The sequence below is a fragment of the Ornithodoros turicata genome, unplaced genomic scaffold (genome assembly GCF_037126465.1).
Source record: "Ornithodoros turicata isolate Travis unplaced genomic scaffold, ASM3712646v1 Chromosome52, whole genome shotgun sequence".
Taxonomy (NCBI): Eukaryota; Metazoa; Arthropoda; class Arachnida; order Ixodida; family Argasidae; genus Ornithodoros; species Ornithodoros turicata.
The window spans coordinates 82,714-102,845 of record NW_026999380.1 but is presented as its reverse complement, the minus strand read 5'-3'; the positions used below and the strand labels follow the sequence as shown (position 1 = coordinate 102,845).

General features: G+C 46.4%; 1 protein-coding gene across 2 annotated transcripts in view; it reads right to left on the bottom strand.

Moving 5' to 3' along the window:
* Window positions 1-17,552, bottom strand: part of LOC135374292 (uncharacterized) — an 83,831-nt gene extending 66,279 nt beyond the window's left edge. Inside the window, exons 1-2 of one of the 2 annotated variants that reach the window (XM_064607278.1) lie at window positions 17,397-17,552; window positions 17,266-17,319 (exon numbers count right to left, since the gene is read on the bottom strand). In XM_064607278.1, coding sequence (XP_064463348.1) covers window positions 17,266-17,319; window positions 17,397-17,489 — 147 coding nt within the window. In that variant the 5' untranslated portion in view covers window positions 17,490-17,552. The remainder of the gene's footprint in view (window positions 1-17,265; window positions 17,320-17,396) is intronic. The other variant, XM_064607279.1, reaches the window with a different exon arrangement.
* Window positions 17,553-20,132: the final 2,580 nt, after the last annotated feature.

Here is a 20,132-nt window from a genome sequence, read left to right as displayed (position 1 = left end):
GCAGATCGTTGCTGGGCTGGATTGGACCAGGGACCAAGCAATTTCGATAGGGAGAAGGGGCGAGGGTCCTCCTTATGAAAATGGATTTTTCCTTTCTGCAGACTTCTTGTGAACTTCTTGTTTCCTGTCTTGACAGTGTGTTGACTTTGACTTCTTGTTGATCAAGTCAACAGGAATTGCTATTGACATCATTTTGACAATCTCTTGAACTACCTTATGTGTACGTTTTGTGGACAAGGTATATAGATGTCGTTGTTGACAGTTTGTGAACTTTCTATGCGCCTATGTAGCAAGTACTTATTTCAACAGTTTTTTTTTTTTTTTTTCTACATAGATGAATTCCGTATTATTAACTACTGCATTATCAGACAGTAATATCCACAGAGGTCGACCTCAAGGGGTACCGAGCATCCCATAGGGGGGGATATGTATGAGGGATGTATATGTAGATATATATGTATATATACTTGTGGCTCTATTCATTGGGAGACAAGCTGTATGGGTAATATCAGCAATTTCTGAGTGTGTTGCAAAAAGCGTGTGGGGTGTACACCACTCCTGGGAGGTGGAGAGGTCCGTGTTTAAACAAAGCGGTATTTCGACCTGAGCTTATAATTAAATATAGTAGCTTGAACGCCACTTTGCCACCTTTTAGCTAAAACACTAAATACATTTTCGATTGCTTTGAGAAGACGGTTCCTCTATTATTTATACTCTAGTTCAGTACACAATACACTTCCAACTTATACGATCACATGAGGATCATGCGCATGCGACAGGTTTGCTGCACATTTTGATTCTGCGCCTCCGTGCCTCGCCCTCGAATCATCACGCAGGAGTCATCGCCATTGGCATCATCGGAATGTCGTTGGAACGGTTTCAAGATGTTTCAACTGTCTCAGGCTCTCAGCGTTCAGAACAAAGTAGGATATGATTTTGCGTCATAAGCTTCACTTATATTCATACGGTGTCTGTTGTGCTGGAGGTTTTTGTTGTTCGTTTCGAGCAGCGGCTGCGGTCTTGCGATCCCGTTAGGTAAGTGTACAAGTATCAGTTCGTGGCCGGTATTGGTTCTGCTAATTTCATTCTCGTTTTTGCAGGCCATGGAAGAACAAAGGAGGATATAATTTTGCGTAGTAAGGGGCAAGCTGTGTGATAGAGGTGTTGTGATCAAGCTTCACTTGTATTCATACCACGACTGTTGTGCTGCAGGGTTTTGTATGTTTCGAGCGGCGGCTGCAGTTTCGCGTCCCGTCATGTAAGTGTACAAGTATCAGTTCGTGGCCGATGTTGATTGTGAACGAAATTTGTTGTTGCTATGACCATTTTATTCGGTTTTACTCACTTGCGTTTGAACATTGCTAATTTGCGATTGAACGCCCTATTCAGACACATTTCTCTCCTGCGTTATCGTGGGTCGCCAGACGAACTCAGGCCACAACCGGTCATTGACTGTCTATTGTGCGACGCGACACTGTGTGGCATAAAGCATGTGTACGTGTGGAATACTTCGCTACTGTGTGCGCGGGATGTTTTGTATAATTGTGTCGACACTGGATACCACTTTCAAGGTATGCATTTTCGGAATAAAATAGATACATATATAGTTTTGCAGTACTTCATTTTGTGTATTTTATGCGTGTTGCGATTGAGTGAACAATACAACGAGGAAATTCAACTTCGCTTAAGTCACAGAAAGTCTACAAAAAGTCTTCACATCATACTGGGAGGGTGTTAATCGGGCTTCAGTAAATCATGTATCTTCCTCGATTAAGAAGAATATACCGAGTGCCTCACGTAACGGTCACCGAGCCTTTTAAAAAAGGACGGAGGTAGTTTCGTGGGTGACGCCGACTCATTGACAGCTGAGTCACAACAAAGTCAACAGAGAAATTGAGATCACATATAACAAGACTTACACATGAAGGTCACATGAAATTTGTGTAAAGTATGTGGAGAGTCTACAGAAGGACCTGTTACCTTCCTGTGTATAGTTGTCAACAAGACTTAAAGTTCCATAAGTCAACATAAAATATGTGAGGTAAACACAAGGCTAATAGAAGGTCTACTGAATGTCTGTGCTCTCTGTTGACTAAGTTCTGTAGAATGGAAACAAAAGGTCAACAGCCATTTTTGTAAGGGGCCAGCTGACGAAGAGACTCGGATAGTGCGGTTCGGGAAGGTTGGTACTGGGGGCAATCAAGAAGAATGTGCTCCAGATCTTCAAGAGCACCACAGTGGCAGCAGGTGGGAGAGTCAACTTGTCTCAAGCGGAACGCCACTGAGCGGTAAAGGCCACATCGAGGCGCATTCGGTGGATCAATGCAGCATCTTGACGAGAGGCGTTTCGTGGCATGCGGAAAGCGAGCGTTGGATCAACTCTGCTCAACATAGATGGGGGGAGAATGTCGGTTGTTCATTGGCGGGAAGCCAGGGGTGTCAGGAGGCGTTGCAGAATGCAACGACGGTCTCCTCTCAGCAGAACAATACTGGTTCGTTTCCGATACGAGAGAGCTGCTTCTGCGGCGCTGTCGGCCTGCTCGTTCCCCACGACACCACAATGGGCTGGAACCCACTGGAGAACTAGCATGCGGCCTGCTGCGTAGACAGTGTGGTAAGCCATTAACACATCTGTGACTAAGGGTGCGGATGGGCCTTGTATGCCGGAATTTTCAATAGCTTTAAGTGCAGATTTGGAGTCTGAAAACTGCCCATTCCCGGGGTGGAAAATCAGCGATGTGTTGTAGAAAGAAAAGGATGGCATAGAGTTCCGCAGCTGTGGAGGAGGTTGTATGTGAAAGGCGTCGTCTTTGCACTACGCCTTCGGATGGTATGACGAATGCTGAGGCGGACTTGTTGTATCGGGATGCGCCATCTGTACGTAGCCTTAATCTGCCGCCTTAAACGTAGAAAACTTCTCGTCTACCAGAGCATGAAAATGGGCTTGGAGGACTTGAGGGGAGACCTGATTTCTTCTTTCCAGAAGGTTTGGAAGGCTTACGAAAGTCGGCGGACCGGCAGAGACCAGGGGGTTTCCGGCGGTACCGAAGACCAGTTCGCCGGAGCAACAGAAAAGCTACGTGGAAACGCTCGGCCATCTGTGCGAGTGACGGACCGTCGGCTCCGTTCTTTGGTAGGGATGCTGGTTCCGCAAGGTAGGGATGCTGGTGCCCACACTCACATATAGCCAGTCGGTGATTTTCGAAACATGTACGGAATCATTTGTGTTGCTCTCGGCAGGATTCTTCGTTTCGTTACAGGAGCTCCGTCGCGTCGACCCTTCTCGGTGTCAATACAATAAAGTTCAACTATATGGCCTTAAGCAACATACCATAACCGAAAGCTGAACACATCCAGAAGTCCCAACACAGGCTGGATGCCTCCTCGACTATAGCATAACGAAAATATAACAACAACGACACACAATGCTATGAGAGAGAGAGATAAAATGGTCATTCGGACACCTGTTTCTGCAAACCACGCCTGGCATCTTATATGGAGCAAAAGTTTTTATCATCTTTGTTCTAGATTGTCCATTCCTCAGTTGTTTATTCATTTTGCGTAGGGGGTACAGTGCTGTAGGTTACGTCACATTACACTTAATATTGCGACGAAATTGTTCCTTAGACATACCTAGTGACGAACAGAAGACATCCATGTCGGCCCCATCTACCTCAGGAATTGTTACCAAAGCCTTGCTTCTAGGTAACATGTTTTGCATAATATTTCATGACATGTGCTATAGCCCCCTGTTTTACTCATCCAGATACTCAATTGACCATTGTGGGAAACCCACTTTGGATGAAGCCACGAACAGTCCATTGAGCTTGAGATATATAGATAGACGCATGTAGGGGGGGGGGGGGAATGTGGAAATGTAGATCTCACTAGTGCGACCGGCTGTCCTTTTTGTTGGTGAGCTTCGATTTACTGTGTTTCGCAGCTTTCGAGTGTAGTACAAGGAGCTGAATGCCACCCTGTGGCAATCAAAAACACATCTTACAAATATGGTGTCCTGGTGATTTGAGGAGACATTACACTGAGAACAAACATGAAATTCTGATTTCCCAGCAGTGTACCGTGCAGCAAGTCCTATGCACTCGAACCGCGCCACTGACCTGCCATCTGCTTTTGTGGCGGCTGTCCAGGGTTGCTTTTTGTTAACCACTGTCCCACATAATTTGCGACGTGCCACAATGTGCATATAGCTGTCTTTACCACACAAATGTTGAGCCTGACATTGCTTACGTGAGTCAGCGCAAGGAGCAGTAATTGTTATGGTTGCCACTTAGGTTCCTCGTGTGCTGTGCACCGGATTCAAGTGCATTTTTTCTTGTAGGTCGCGTACAACCTTCTGAGCCTCAAAAGCTGCTGCCTCATCCTGCGTCGTCGGGTGAGAGCACTCAACGTGAAGAACAGAGTAGGGATATGCTGAGTGGTGTGGATTCAGGCACGGCAAAGTATTTCACAGATGAACACAGCCTCATACAGGACAACACTCGCTACTACATAGTGTTGTGTCCGTTCAGCCAGACATCCCATTCCAGAATCCTTTACTGATAGCGATCATCATGGTGCTTCTTACACTCGCGCGCTATTGGCTCTGCGCTACACCACATTTCCCCCTCGCGACAAAAACAATTACGTTAACACACATAATAAACCCATTCAACAAAAACCCAAACGTGACGTCTTGCGCTACGTCTAAGCTGCACTTCCTGAGGATTGACGTCCACCTTGTCCGTCTTCGTTTGCTGACTCGTTCCGCTCGTGGTGGCAGAGTTTTGAGCACGTTCGTCGTCAGCTTGCCTGGACTGCGCTGTGGCGGCCCCGGATCCACATCCGTTGTCATCCGGCCAACTGGGGTCTGGAGAAGTCTGATGAGGAGTTTCATTCTTAGGTACGTTCCAGTACATAGCCACTGGTGTTCCATCCGATCCGGAAATGGGCCTTCGCAGTAGTTTTGGCAACGCTTCTTTCGGAGCCTTAGAAAGCTTGCTGCTGTTCCAAATTCTGTTATCGTCTAGAAGGAACGAATTGTTGCTCCGTTTTTCGATGATCTTCCTCGGTTCAGAGTACTGGAGTTGACCTTTATAGATGTGTCCAGGAAGCTTGACACGCACAAAGTCGCCTGGTTCGAAGTGTTGTTGCTTTGCGCTTCTTTTTTCATCAACGTAAGGTTTTTCGGAGGCGATTCATTTCCGATGCTGGCTCGGTCAAAAATTTTCGTGTTGGAATACCGATGGTATTTAGTCGTGTTCGTATGTCTCTTCCATGTAACAGAGAAGCTGCAGCTAGTCCCGTTGACGCGTTAGGTGTAGCACGATACACCCCAATATATTCCAGTACGGCCTCTTTGATTGGACGGTTCTCTAACTGTGCCACTTGGACGAAACTTTTTAGTACCTTGTTGAACCTCTCGATCATGCTATTTCCTTGTGGATGGTAGACCGAGGAGCGTACGTGGCGAATTCCTCGTTCTTGGAGAAAAGCACGGAACTCGTGGGAAATGAATTGGCAGCCGTTATCAGTCCCCCCGCTGCCACTGCCTCATTGGGGGACAAAGCTGACACGACGTAATGGAATTTGGTGAGCTGGCTGGCGATTCCACGGGTTGCAAATTGTGACTCAATGTGGGCAAACCACAGAGCAGGGTCAGCGGGCCAGTATGGGGGAAGCTTCATGGAAACTGCGCTGAGACGAGATGCAGAAGAGTCACCTGAACTGGTGTTTTCCATGACGAGGTGGTAGCGGCTGTGCGAGATGTTCGAAATCCGGGTCACCAATTGAGGGAGAATGAATGAGGCCTAGCCGACGTAAGAGGAGAGCGGTTTATTTTGCGATCAGCGCGACCGGCTGGTCTGGGCTGTGCGCTTAACGGAACTGATTACCGAGCGTGGCGCGCGGTAGCGATGTTGATGAGGCTGACTGCGTTGCGTAGGCATCGTCGTCACGACAGTCACAATTTCAACGGCGTGACCTTCCCTGCTGAAGATTTGGCGCAGGAACCCGATAACAGTTGAAGTTGACTGTATTCGAAAAGCACACTTCGGGCCACCGACTATGGTAGTCTATCAAGGTGATCATGTACCGGCAGTTCTGTGGGGCCTTTTCAAAAGGACCAACAACGTCTATGCTGACCGTTTCCCAAGGTCCCTCTGGAAGTTTCACAGGAGTGAGTGGAGCAGGTGCCGTCTTCGCGGACTTGTCCGCTGTTTGGCATATGTCGCAGCCCAGGATAGCAGTTTCAACGTTGCTGTCCATCGCAGGCCACCAGTACAGTTGACGCAAGCGCTGCCTTGTACGCACTATGCCCGGATATGCCTCATGCGCCAGGCCAATTACCCTAACGCAGGTGGCACAACAATCCTATCCCCGCGCAGCAGCAGTCCAACTTCTGACAGCTCCGTGCGAAGCTTGAAGAATGGCACAGCGTTGTCTGGAAGAGCTGCTTTCGAAGGCCACTCTGTTCGTATGTAGTGCAGAACGTCCTGCATTACTGAGTCGGAAGTTGTCTCACGCTGGAGCTGCTCCTTTGAGATGCATTCTGCGACGATGCACACCACGTCGTCTTCGAAGGGCTCCTGTGCATGATATGGAAGTGGTAGTCGCGACAACGCGTCTGCAATTTCGTTATCTTTTCCTTTTTTGTAGACGACAGTGAAATTGTAACTCAGAAGCCGTGAGACCCATCGTGATATTCGTAACGGTCGGTGTCCGGTGCCCTGAGTACTTAACAACGTCTGAAGGGCTTGGTGATCAGTCTCTAATGTGAACGGACAACCCCAAAGGTGTACATGCCAGTGTTCAACTGCCCAAATGCATGCGAGGGCCTCTCTTTCTCCAGCTGAGTATTTCCGTTCCTGGGGAGTTAACGCCCGGGATGCGAAGGGTACCGTGCGGAAAATGCTGCCATCCCGCTGACGCAAAACAGCACCAAGCCCATAAGCGGAGGCGTCTGTAGTGACGGTAACAGGTAATGCTGGCTCGAACACGCTGAGGGCTGAACATGTGGAGATGAGTCTTTTAACCTCCTCAAAACTTGCTTGAGCTCGTGGATTCCAGTGGAAAGCGTCTGCGCCTCGCAGCAGTTCACGCAGAGGTTCCACCACATCTGCATAATTCTTTATGAATTTGGCGTAGTGGCCACTCATTCCCAAAAATGACCTCAGTGTACGTAAATCTGATGGTGCTGGGGCTTCTAAAATAGCTTTGACGTTGGTCTGGAGTGGAAACACTTTTCCTTCCTTTACTGTGTGACCGACAAAAGAGAGCTCGTTGACGCCAAAAATGCACTTGTGATTTAACCGCAACCCTGCATCAGAGATCCGTTGCAAACCTGAACGTAGATTCTGTTCATGCTCTTCTTCATTCTTCCCAAATATGATGATATCGTCCAGATAGTGTAACGCCCCTGTACATCATTTCAGCACGTTAGCCAAAAGCTTCTGAAATGCAGATGGCGCGGAGGTCAGCCCGAAGCACAATCTCTTGTACCGGAATAGCCCTTCGTGTGCTATAAACACAGTGAGATCTCTCCTCTCTTCGGCCAGTAAGAGCTGGTGGTATGCTGCTGTTAAGTCCAACTTGGAAAATACTTTTGCGCCGGATAACCTGTTCAGCAGCTCTTCCATATTCGGCAATGGGTAGCAATCTGGCACGACAACTTTGTTTGGCACCCTCAGATCTACGCATAGCCTGATCCGACCATACTTTTTCTTGGCCACGACAAGTGGCGATACCCACGGCGATGCATCAATAGGCTCAATGACGTCCATATCCAGCAGTTTCTTTAGTTCTTTAGACACATCGTCACGTATCTGTAGGGGTAGTTTTCGAAGCTTAGTAGTTGTAGGCTGCACGTCCGTCCGTACTTTGACTTTGTGCTCGTGGCCCAGCTCCGGTGAAAACAGGTTCGCAAACTCGCACTTTGCTATTCGCTCGCTAGCAGCGGTTGTAACTGCTGTCCCCAGGCACTGTAAAAGTGTGCCGTCAATCCGCAAGTCTAGCGCAGCAACTGCGTCGAGCCCCAATAGTGTCGTTCCATGATGTATGACGTAACAAAGAAGTGTCGCGCTACGTGTCTTGTACTTGACAGGTAGGATGACGCACCCTCACACTGGGATCTCTTTCCTAGAATAATCGTGAAGTTCGATTGACGCAGGCTGCAGGGTGAACTTCTCGGCGTATGTGGACTGATGCACAATGACAAAATTATGGAAACCGACGAACCTGTGTCTATTAAAAACGTGACGTCCTTTCCACCGGCTTCTGCTGTAATGTGGATAGCCTTCGCCGCAGATGATTGCACTTCCAATAGTATTGCAGGTTCTGTCCTGGACGGGTAGTCCTCGTGATGTGCGCCTTCAGTTACGACTTCGCGAGTGGCACCGCGTTGCTGCTTTTTGCACCTCGGCATACGGCTCCGAAATGCCCCATTTTCTTGCACTTAAAACTTTCTTTGTACCTGGCTTTGCATTCCTGCGAGTTGGCCAGATGGTACGGTGAACCACAACGAAAGGAAGTATAGTTGTATTTTTCCCTTGAGCTTGGGGCTTGGGAGTTGCGAGCTTGGCAGCCGATCTCTTGAACGGCTCCTTGAACACTTTTTCAACCGCAGCTGTATTCTCCTGCAAGATCCGCTGGGCTTCCTTGCGGCTCTGCTCAACATGACTCGCGATCTGTGTAGCCCTTTCCAAAGTAAGTGCTGATGCTTCCAGTAGAAGTCGCTCGCGTACTTGGGGCAGGAGGGCTTTGTCTACAAGTTGGTCCCGTAGCGTTTCGTCAAGCATGGTCCCGTAATTGCAGGTAATGGCGAGACCTCGAAGAGCAGTCACGTATTCCCCGATACTTTCGTCCGGCAGCTGAGAACGCTGACGGAATTTCCTGCGCTCCACCATAACGTTATGAATCTCGGCATATCGCTTTTCAAGTGTTGCCAAAGCTTCTTTATACACATTTACTGTAGCTCTAGTGGAGTCTCCGCTGCTTGGTTCCGACGGTACGGCAGCAACTGACAACGTGTAGAAAATTCTTTGTCCTTCTGTCCCAAGAGCATGAAGGAGCATTGCCTTCTGACGATCGGGCCCGTAGGATATTCCGTCGATGGCAAGCACATAATTATTGAACATCCGCCGCCATTGACTCCATGGAACGGGAGGCTTGCCCGGTCGCTTAAGAAACGGCGGCGCAGCAGGAAGTCCGGGGAAGCTCATGACGTTTAGAAAGTAACGTTGGCGAATGAGTCCTCAATCCAAAAACATCTCGCAGAAGGTAGGTTCTTCCCGACGTCGCCAAAATGTTGTGTCCGCTCTGCCAGACATCCCATTCCAGAATCCTTTATTGATAGCGATCATCATGGTGCTTCTTACACTCGCGCGCTATCGGCTCTGCGCGACACCACACATAGCTGGCCGTCTTGTTCACTTTTTCATGAAGGAACCAGCTCCCGTGGCTCAGTGGTTAGCGTGCTGGCCATGTCACGTCGAGACTGGGAGGTACCCGGGTTCGAATCCCGGTGCCGGCTGTGCTGTCTGGGGTTTTTCCTGGGTTTTCCTCAGACGCTTTCAGACATATGTCGGCACAGTTCCCTTAGAAGTCGGCCCAGGACGCATATTCCCCCAGGGCGTCAGTCGTGACGTTGCCCACATACGTGAGGCCGACAACGGCAAGCGCTATCACCACCACCACCACCACTCATGAAGGAATCATCATGCGCAGCTGTTCAGAAGCACCGGTTTCCGACGACCACAGCCTTGTTTCGCACAACCAGTTTCCTGCCTTGTTTGTTGCTGGTTATGTACCTGGGGAACTATATTTACAGGCGTCACGTTACCTTCAGCAAACTGTCTCAAGCGTCTTTCAAGACCAGAGGTACTCTTTCTGCAACCTGCGAAGCAAGTGCTACACGAAAAGGGTGTTCTCAAGCGCTTTGTGCACGTTTGTGTGATCACATCTTCGGCACTCCATTTTGCAGTGAGACAGGTAAAGACCAGTTTGTGCTGATGTCGTCTTCATTTACTGTAGCATATACAGCTTCAAAACTGAGAGCTTGTAAATGTGTCCGCTTGCAAGCGAACAGTTGCTGCGAGAAAGGCTCAGAAACTTTCCACATGTCGCAGTAACACCACATGTGCGCTCCTTGAATACTTGTTGTGCTGCTTAGCACCTTGTTTTGTTTCTCTCTTTTCTACCACAGTCAACATTACGACGTGCTGTTCTCCCATCGTATGATAGGGAGGATGGTAACCAAATGTAAGGGAATAATGCGAAGGTCCAAAGTTTATACGATATCCTCAAACTTTGACATGAGACATCACGATACCGCAAGATAAATTTGGAAGTGTTACGCATCACTTATGGGGCAACCAGTATTTGCTCGTACGCGTTGTTTTTCGCGTACAAATGTGTAGACTTCTGGTTCCTGCGCACTTTATGCTTTCCAGTCTTTCCGCAGTGATACAGAAAATCGTTGCTGCTTGACAATTGTATATTTTCGATTAATTTCGTTGTTCTATTCCCTAGCACACTGTTCTACGATGATAGTTTTTGATTCGCAATTTACGTACGTGATATTCTTTGCTACGTGTTCGTGTATATAAGAAAAGCAAATAATTTCGTCGAAACTATAGTGATTGTGCTTTTGTTGTTGTATCTGACATGTACGTTGGTAGTAAAAAAAAAATGTTTGTCAATCTACAAAATGCATCTCGCATTTCTTACATTTCAGCGCGCAGGGAAGGAAAAAAATTGAAATCGCGGCGCGCGCCACGGCAGGAGCTGGGAGAGGGGAAGGGAAAGGAGTGGATATTGTGTTATATGTATACTCGACATTGGGTCGAGCGCTATCTTGCGCCACCTAGCCTGTGATATCGCATGTTTTTGAGCGCCATCTGTCGAGGGGAGCGGGCGAACCAACTGGCACATTTTCTCCCCACTTTTACAGTCCTCCTTGCCACGGAGCGCGTTACCATTGTGCCTATGGGAGCTGTGGAGGCCTCTCTCGGGGTCCTCATTGCTGTTCTGGGCCTCTTCATGTCTGCCAGAGTTTCCGCCTTTGGTTAAAATCTAGATTCTGGACCTCTCTGTGACTTCAATTTGAGGGAAAGAACGCATCAGGGTAGAATGTCAGCAGTCCGTTGGCGGGTAGCCAGAGGAGTCACCAGGTGTCGAAGCACGGACCGACGATCTCCTCTCAGCAGTGCAATACGCGTCCATCTCCGAGACGAGAGAGCTGCTTCGGCGGCGCTGTCTGCTATAGAGTGACTTTTTTCACTATCACTGCTCACTGCACTGTATGGGATAGTACGAAACGTCTGGCATGACTTATGGCCGGTTATGACTATTACCTTGTTTAGGGCTGTAAATTGACTTTTTAATGCTATTACTGCTCTATGCACTACTATATGATATTATGGGGCTACTTGCATGATTAAAGGGACCGAACAGTGAATATAAACCTATCGAAACTTTATGTTCAGCGAGAAGCTTGAACCTTCAAAAGCTCAAATATCTAAAACTCCGCTGAAATCGCTGTAGTTTTTCTTTAATCGAATTTTCCATGATTGCATGTCCAGGGACCTTGGAGGAAATCGATCAGTCTGTCAACAATTTAATTACCCCGCGCCATCTGTCGAGGACGCGTGCAAAACGCGCGCTTCCCCTCGCTAATCCGACGAAAACGAAAATGGCAGTGGGCATTTCTGCCACTTTCTACGTCGAGAATGTCGAACCTCTTGAACATCAGTGCGCTAGAATTCCGCATCCGAGAACTATCGCTCGCTCAGAACTTCTGTTCGTGCGATAGCGTGCAGGAAAGTGTGTGCTTCGCAGCAGAAGATTCCTCGTCCACAGATTTACCGGAGTCACCTTTGTGCTCACCAGTAGCTGACCGTGCCGTGAACACGGACTGGTGTGTGAAATGTACATGTATCAGGGAGAAGCAGTTGTGTAAGCCAAAAGAAGCGCTGTTTCTTTGCCGTGCGGGTGTTCATGTGAGAAATGCAAACCGATGCATACTACGGGCCAGTGTTCTTTCTTCCGAGAGGTAGAGAATGCGTGTGGAAAGCAGACAGACAATTGCATCACAACTAACGAATCTTTCGAAGTACTGTGCCTTTATACCGAAGTCCCGCAAATGTCTTTTAGGTACACCCTAGAAACCGAAGATCATGCCAACATAGGCGGCAGCGCCGTGTGTGTCTTCAACGGCAAACTGGACGGAAAACTCTTTATTTGTGCAGGAAATTCCGTTATATCACCCTCCGTTATATTCCGTATATGCGTTTTATCTTCACAAGAAGGATATGGGGTGCCCTGAGAAAGCACAAAAGAAAGTATTCTTTCTGCCTGTGCGGTACTTTCCCCATCAGTGTGCAGACTGGTAGAAATGTACACATATTGATGTCAGCAAATTTTCATTTCTTGCTTGCTGCAAGTTATTCTCATTGCTTTGTTCTTTGGGGTTACAGCATATTATAAGTATTAGTTTATTCCTGGAGGGTTAAGTAACCTGGGGCATATCTGTATTTGTAGATTATACTCGTGTCTTGTATATATGAAGAGTAACTAAGATAATTTTCACCAGTGTCGTTCAGCTGAACTGCGTTTAATCATAACCCACAAAGTGTATCTCTTATTGACCAGGTTTCCAAATGCCATTTAATGTTTGAACCGAGATAGGGATTTCACACTTAATTGACTCCGTTTTGATAAAAGGAATACTTGTAACTGACTCATTAACATGTCACCAACTACCATTTGTAAAGAAGGACTGGGACCTGGGAAGGAGGACCTTTGATCTGGGTTCAAAGTTGACTATGCAACATTGGTGTGGGCAATAATACTCCAAAATGGCTGAATAATTTATTTCATAAGTTCTCTGTTACTGTAATTGAGATGTGCTTTTGTAAAGTACTTTTGACAACCCTGGAAATTGAAACTGACTTCAGTGTACACGATAAACGCATCGTAACATTTAATTGAAATATAATATAAGAGCGGAAGCAACATTTCGTCACAACTGGAACTACATTTTTCTTTTTTCTTCAGAGTAGGACTTGACAGAGTAGGAGTCAGAGTAGGACTTTCTGCCCTCTGATGTTTTGACGTACTTGATAGAGTTGTAAAGCCTGCAACAAAATAAACAAGAGTAGTTATATTTTACCATTTGTGCACTTTTGTATTCTCTGTTGATGAAAAGAGTACAGGAACAACAATGATGCAGATAGATTCAACAACGACCTGTCATCTTGATGAAGATGAGAACTTTTCTTCGCGTGTGCTAAGCGAGACAAAAGAAATGTACAATGAAGGTTGTACAAAAACAGCAAATCTCCATCGAATAACACCGTATAGTTTACTCCAAAAGTATAGGACTACCCTACGCTTTTCACGCGTGGAAAGGTGCAGAGGAAAACTCTATGAAGTTATTATCTGCGGCAACAAAAATATTTGGCATGTTGATAAGGCAATGTAAGGTTGTTCGGTTGTTTTTGGCACGTTGATGCGCTGTACCGTTATAGCGCATCAATATAGATGAGGGGCAAACACAGTAGACAGCGTAATGGCTGGAAACTCTCAATTGAAGATTTATTCAGCAGAACTAGAAACTGAAAGCATGAGTAGTAAAAGGCGGTGCCCACGCAACGCATGGAGAACCACATTAATCTCTGAGAAGGTAGGATCGGGAGAGCAATAAGGAGAAATGACCGTCGTGTCCGAGAGTGGGGAATTCCGTAAATTTAGGACCAATGTGATGTGGTAACCTTGCCTGGCTCACTGTAGCTGCGACACACTTTGAGCAATTCCAGTAGTGGGGCTTCTAAGACAATGAACTTTTGCTGTTTCACTGGACATTCAAGTGTAGAGGATGCATCTCTAGAAAATTAATTAGCGTTCCTTAGTCATAGCCATACCTCAACAGGACGTGTTCCTCTGCCCTTCAAAGGAGCTACCCCATCGGATCTTCTCCTACTGTTTACGTCACACTGATGTTCTGCACCTGTCCAAAGCAGTGGCGTATCTAGGGTGCGGCAGGTGTGGACACGTGCCATGGGCGCCAGGTGAACAGGGGCGCCGTTATGTGGTCGGGTGTGAATGTGCCAGGTCGGGCACTCAACCTGGCACATTCATAAATGATCTAAAGCACCCGCCATTAGAGAGGTTGTAGTGTGAAACCTAGTGCGGACCACACGAAAACGCATCCCCAAGGACATCATGTTAACCATGTTGCCATGGGCGCAGGTAGCTCTAGGTACGCCACTGGTCCAAAGACTCCAAAAATGTCACAAAGTCTGCAACAGGTAACACGTCTAGTGCTTCCATCTGTGGACTTTGCATACTTGCTTTCAGCTATTTCTGTCATGTCAACTTGAGTGACTGGATCATGCACACACGAAGCAGTTTGGCGCCACTTCAACACTGGAGGGCCCCTAAACTTAAATTTCTTCATGTTGGCAATGTTCAGTACGGGACAATTAGGATAACATGGAATACGTCATCGCTATATTATAATTTATACATGTGTGACACCTGTACATACCTGAGACGTTGTGTTGAGCTCGTCACCTCGGTGAAGCAAAATCACTGGTTACTGAACGGCACATCTTGCTTCTGCTTCTTGCTTCGGACGTCTTCGCAATTCGCCTTCTACGGCATCTTCTTAGTCATCGGCAGCAAAATGGCTCAGCACGCGACTGCTGTACCTAATAGCTGAGTGCTTAGAACCACATTCGTTTTCGCGCACTCTACTGTGGAATCTCATGGTAGAAAACGCCCATCGTTGGAGATGAACGAAGATGATTTTTGCATCCTCGAACACCCATACTACACCAGGCATATGTAGGTATCTCTCGAATACGTGACACAGCAGCCGCAGACATGTCATTAGCTGCCATTTTCTGCTTCGCGCGACCTACATCGTAGACAATAAACGCGATAACAAAGACGGCCTTGGAGATGGCGCGGCGGATCGTAGCTCGTATAGCGGCAAAGTAGCTGTATGCTTTATTAATGTAGAAACTATGGAAGTGAGCGTCATTTTTAAAATGGCATTTAGCTGTAAGATAACGTGCGTCAAATTTGTCCTCTACAAAATTCACTCTCACGTGGTTAGGGTTGACCAATCCCCGGGAGCCTTGGACGCGGAACCCAAGCTGCTGTTTTTCGCCGTTCGTTGGAAGCACCGTTCATGTTCCGGCAATCTTCAAAATATTTATTTGTAAAAAATGTGCTGAATTGAGAAGTAATGTTTTCCATGTGTTATCAAACAATGACGTGCATGATAGTGGGCAAAAATATGGGGGTTATTTTCCACTTTACAGTCCCTTTAATCACCCCATATGACTATTTCCTTGTTTATGGTTACCCAAGCAGCATACAATATTGGGTTCATATTGGCTGGTCGTTGGCGATACGGACCCAACATGGCGCCCGTTTCGCGAAGATTTCCCCCATATTGGCTGAAACTGGGCAATGTGGGCTCCATATTGCCCAGTTTGAGCAAATATTGGGAAAAAGCCTGGCAATATGGGCCCCATATTGCCCGTGTACACCCCATATTGATTGAAAATACAGAAAATGGTACGTACCCGTGTTGCAAAAATGCCCAATCAGCACAGGAAGATTGGACGTTGAAGCGTGTGAAATGCCCGATTCAGTACGTCATTACATCCAACAACTTCCCGCAGACGATACACATTGTTCGAAACAGTCAACATACGTGGAAATTCCACTGTAATGTTCACTAGGACTGGACAACTCAACTTTTCACGTTCTGGAACAAGACGCCATCTTGCTTCGCAAGGTCAATGCCAATCGGACGAGCCGACTGAGAGCGAGCGGGTCGTTTTGAGCGAAATCACGCGTTCTACAACTAATGCACATGCGCGACAGTAGGATCGGACGTTCCATACGGGCTAAAATGTCGCTGGTTCCTGTAATGATAACGGAATTGCGGCAGGTCAAGTAAAAAACACAATGTTTGATAGTAAGGGATGGCTCTTCTGTAAAGTTAGGTGCTTTCAAGTTGCTGCAAGCAGTGTGAGTTGCTCTGGCGTATGTCCGTCACCGTCACGAAAGTGTTTCGCTCCTTTGTACTCTCGGAGCGGGTTGGAAATTTTCGGTGCATAGAAAATTGCGAGGAATAATTGCGAAGAATTGCGCCAATGAAGGCTTCTGAGGGACCTTTGACATTGGCAGTTCCGTGGGACTGCTTGTGGTCTTCAGCAAAACGGGCGTTGCACCCGTTCTTCGTTTTTGGGGCGACGCAGTGCTTTCTCTCTCTCTCTCTTTTTTTTTTTGTAATTGCATGCAACGTGGATCAATCAGATGTGCAGAAATGAAAAAGCAATAAGAAGGGAGAAGTAATATCAGTGGTGGATATTAAACCAGATAACGCTTTATTATTACACGGACTCCGCGTTGGCGTTATCACAGAAATATTGTAAATATTGGTGCAAAATGCGCTTGCCAATATGGGCAGCCCATATTCGACCAATGTTGGCAATCTTGGCAGCCCATGTGGGTGCAATATTCGACCAATATTGGTGTGCTGCTTGGGTATACATTGACCTTTTTGTGATTATGCGTAGCCTATGCACAACTAAGGGATAGTATGGGACTACCTGCATGATTTATGGCCTGATATGACTATTTCCTTCACCCTCTCACATTGGGAATAAAGGAAATTCGAGTCTTCAAAGATGCGCAATGAACCAAATAGAGAAAAAAAAAAAAAAAAAACAGGTGCTCCCTCACGAATGTTTGTCGGACGATCTATCAAACGGGATTTTGTTCTGAGAACGGCTACGATATCAGGTTACCAAGGGAACAGACCTCCTCTTTGGGACAATTCGTAGCTCCTATATTTAAAAAGTTAATGAACGATTTTTAGTTAATTAATCGTTCGACGGTTGAGCGCGAGATGACCGAGAACGTCCGCCGGCCCAGAGATGACAGAAGTGAACACAGGACGTCTATAGCCCTTAGTTTTTTTTTATGAAAAAATTTTATGAAAAACACCCTGCATGTATGAGTGTGCCACGGAGCTAAAATAAACCCGTCTCACTCGAAGCAACATTGAAAAAACGCTGTAAGAACGTTCCTACTAGGACATTCATATGCCAAGTTCATTTCGAATGAGGTTACGCGTGAAACACAACGGGGTCTCCCCCCCCCCCCCCGCCCCCAAAAACGACGACAACAATTAAATCATCGCAACACAGCTGACTTGTAAGAAAAAGTTAGAGAGGATGAGATACATACTAAGTGTGCAGCGAACATTTTCATCGAGGTACAGCGCAGAGGTACAAAGCAGCCCTGGGGTTGTAAGCGCAGAATGGACATATGATTGAAGCTTTCTTTTGCGCAGCGCTTTGGAAGCATTTCTTACCCACCTGACATATTATATGATAGCCCTCGCCTCCTCGGACCTTCAGCAACTCACGGTACACTTCGATTTTTTGTGGCTTCGCGTAGTTGGGTTCCATCGCGTTGTCTTTTTGGTAAAACTTTAATGGGAAGTTACGTAGTGGAACCTGGTGCTCGACCAATTGATCCGTTCAGAATGAAACAGCTAGCTTGTGAACAATGCCCCGCCGTTGCAGATTCAACCAGACCCTTATTTCATCGCATTGCATTGAACTCGACTGACAGTTGCTACGCAAGCAGGGAGAAAAAAGTCGATGAAATGATCATCGATAAACGCCCACATTGAATCAGAGGCAAGCCAAAACGGTATGAAAGGGTCCCATTGTACTTCAGCAGACGAAAGGCTTAAGGTAGCTTTATGAAATAGAGCCACTGAAAAGCTACTGTGTGTGGCAGTAGGCCTTACAGCAGACGTGACTTGTGTGTATAGCATGAATAGCATAGCGAGCCAAAACATATGCGCACAAAGCACATTGTCTGCAGCTCTTCAATGCAGCAGGGCAGCCGGAGGAGAAGAGTTTTGGGGGTTCAAATTCTCCCGGTATCGTACCTTTAGTAGAGCATTTCAGAAAGGGAAATTTAGGGTGAATCCTCTGCACACATGTAAAGTTCCTGCAGAATCCTCCCGAAATACCTTCCTGGCTACGCTGCCGCTTCGGTGGACACGGGACTGTCATTTCACGCCAAGCCGTCTAACGTTCTTACTGCATATAATGAATCCTCGACCACACGAATAATGCACTCTTAAAAATGAACTTCACCGCATAGCAAGCTCCTAGCCAACCATCGTCGCGAATGATATCGTTATCTGCCCTAATTTGTTGAAAATGGGAGGCGTACGCCTTTTCTGTGACAATTATGAACAGCATAAGTGTCACAAAAAAGGCGTACGCCTCCCGTTTTTTTTTCAGTTTTTTTTTTTCATTTTTGAAGTTTTTTTTTTTTCCTCAACTCCCCTTTCTCCCACCTTCGTTTCCTTTTTTTTTGGCTATAGTCGTGACGATGCCCACTTGAGTGCGGCCAACAACGGCAAGCTACCTCGACACCCCCCCCCCCCCTCATTTTTAAGAGTGTACGGCTAATGCAAACTATGAGAGGCTCTCGTTTTTTTTCCGTGTAGATTGTGATTGGAACCAACTAACACGTGAAGTAGCATGCATTCGATCTTATCCGCTATTTAGAAATAAACTAAAGCATGTGTTATTTCGTAACGCATCTCGTTTGTAACCATCTTCGTTTTTATGCATCATTCATCTCCGTTCCGCTTGCTTTTGTTGACGATGATATAAGTGCATCACCTTAAATTGTTTTGGTGCGTATGACTTCGATTACATTATCATTGTGCTCTGTTAAAATACCTTCATTTAGCTGTTGATGAGGAACTTCAATGAGCAGTACTCCCTCTGGTTCCCCAATGTTTATATTCATCAATGTGTGTTCATTGTTTTGGCGAAATAAATAAATGTCAAATGCCTCTGGGGCCTGCTTCCTTGTGAGAATATTTCAGTTCTAGTTAACGAGTGCAACGGCTGCTCGAGTCCCTCCCGCGGGGTTCGATTACACCCTCCTAAGCTTCCAAGCCGCGCCACCCGCTGAGCATGCCGCGAGACGTCACATTTCGCAATAGGGTTTGTGAACGTGACATCACGGGAGCGTGTCGTCTGCTCCGACGCCATATTGTGGCACTACCGGATCGGACTATATGCGCGTGTTGACGACATTGGCAGACTGACATTTGCATGGCTTCCTTTGACAACGGGTGTACGCCTTCATGTGTGACGAAAGTGTAGGCAAGAAATATATAGACAGCTTGGACGGTGACGATATGTCCCGTCATCGAGCAAAAATGGAGTTTTATGATTTTTATTTTTTATTTATTTTTATTTTTATTTATTTGCCATCAGAACGATGGGGGAGCCGAGACAAAAAGCTGGAAGCTTGAGAAACGTCTCGGCCCCCTTACAATCAGGGCATCTGGACAAGACATGTAACACTTATACAGACTCCAGAGAAAAAAAAAACGATCAAGAGATAATTTACAAATTCACGCTTACCACAATTCAAGGATCCTTACAGTAGTACCGCAGTTAAAAACAATACAATAATTACTGATATCAAAAGAACATGCTAAATGCAACAGATAGGCAATCAGGATTGCAGATGCAACGCGTGCAGTTAGGAGTAAATATGCAATTAGAACAGCCTGATTTCAGTGTCAAAGGTAATGTTTTCAAAACAGCCTTAGAATTAGAACAACCTAATATCAGTTTCAAAAAGTAATGTTTTCAGCTCTCTGAAGGACACGCTACAGATGTCAATACTATGTAGATGAAGGGCATTCAAAAGACGAGGGACTGTTACCTGTAATCTCTGTAGTCCATAACCAGAACGTGAGAACGGCACATAATAGATGTCCGAGTTACGAAAGGCGTAAGATTTCTTATTTTTTGTGACTTGTGATAGGGTGGACAAGTCGTTTTGGTTCCTCATGGAGTGTTTATATGAAAGAGCAAGGCGATACGTATATTGTTGAAAGATCGATAGGATATGGTGTTTGCGAAAAAGGGGCTTTGTTGTAATGTCACATTGGGCTGCTTCGATGATACGGATGGCCCTCTTTTGCAGAATGTGAAGACGTTGAAGAGACCTCTTAGATGCTGATCCCCATACGAGGTTGCAATAACTTAGTCTGGATTGAATAA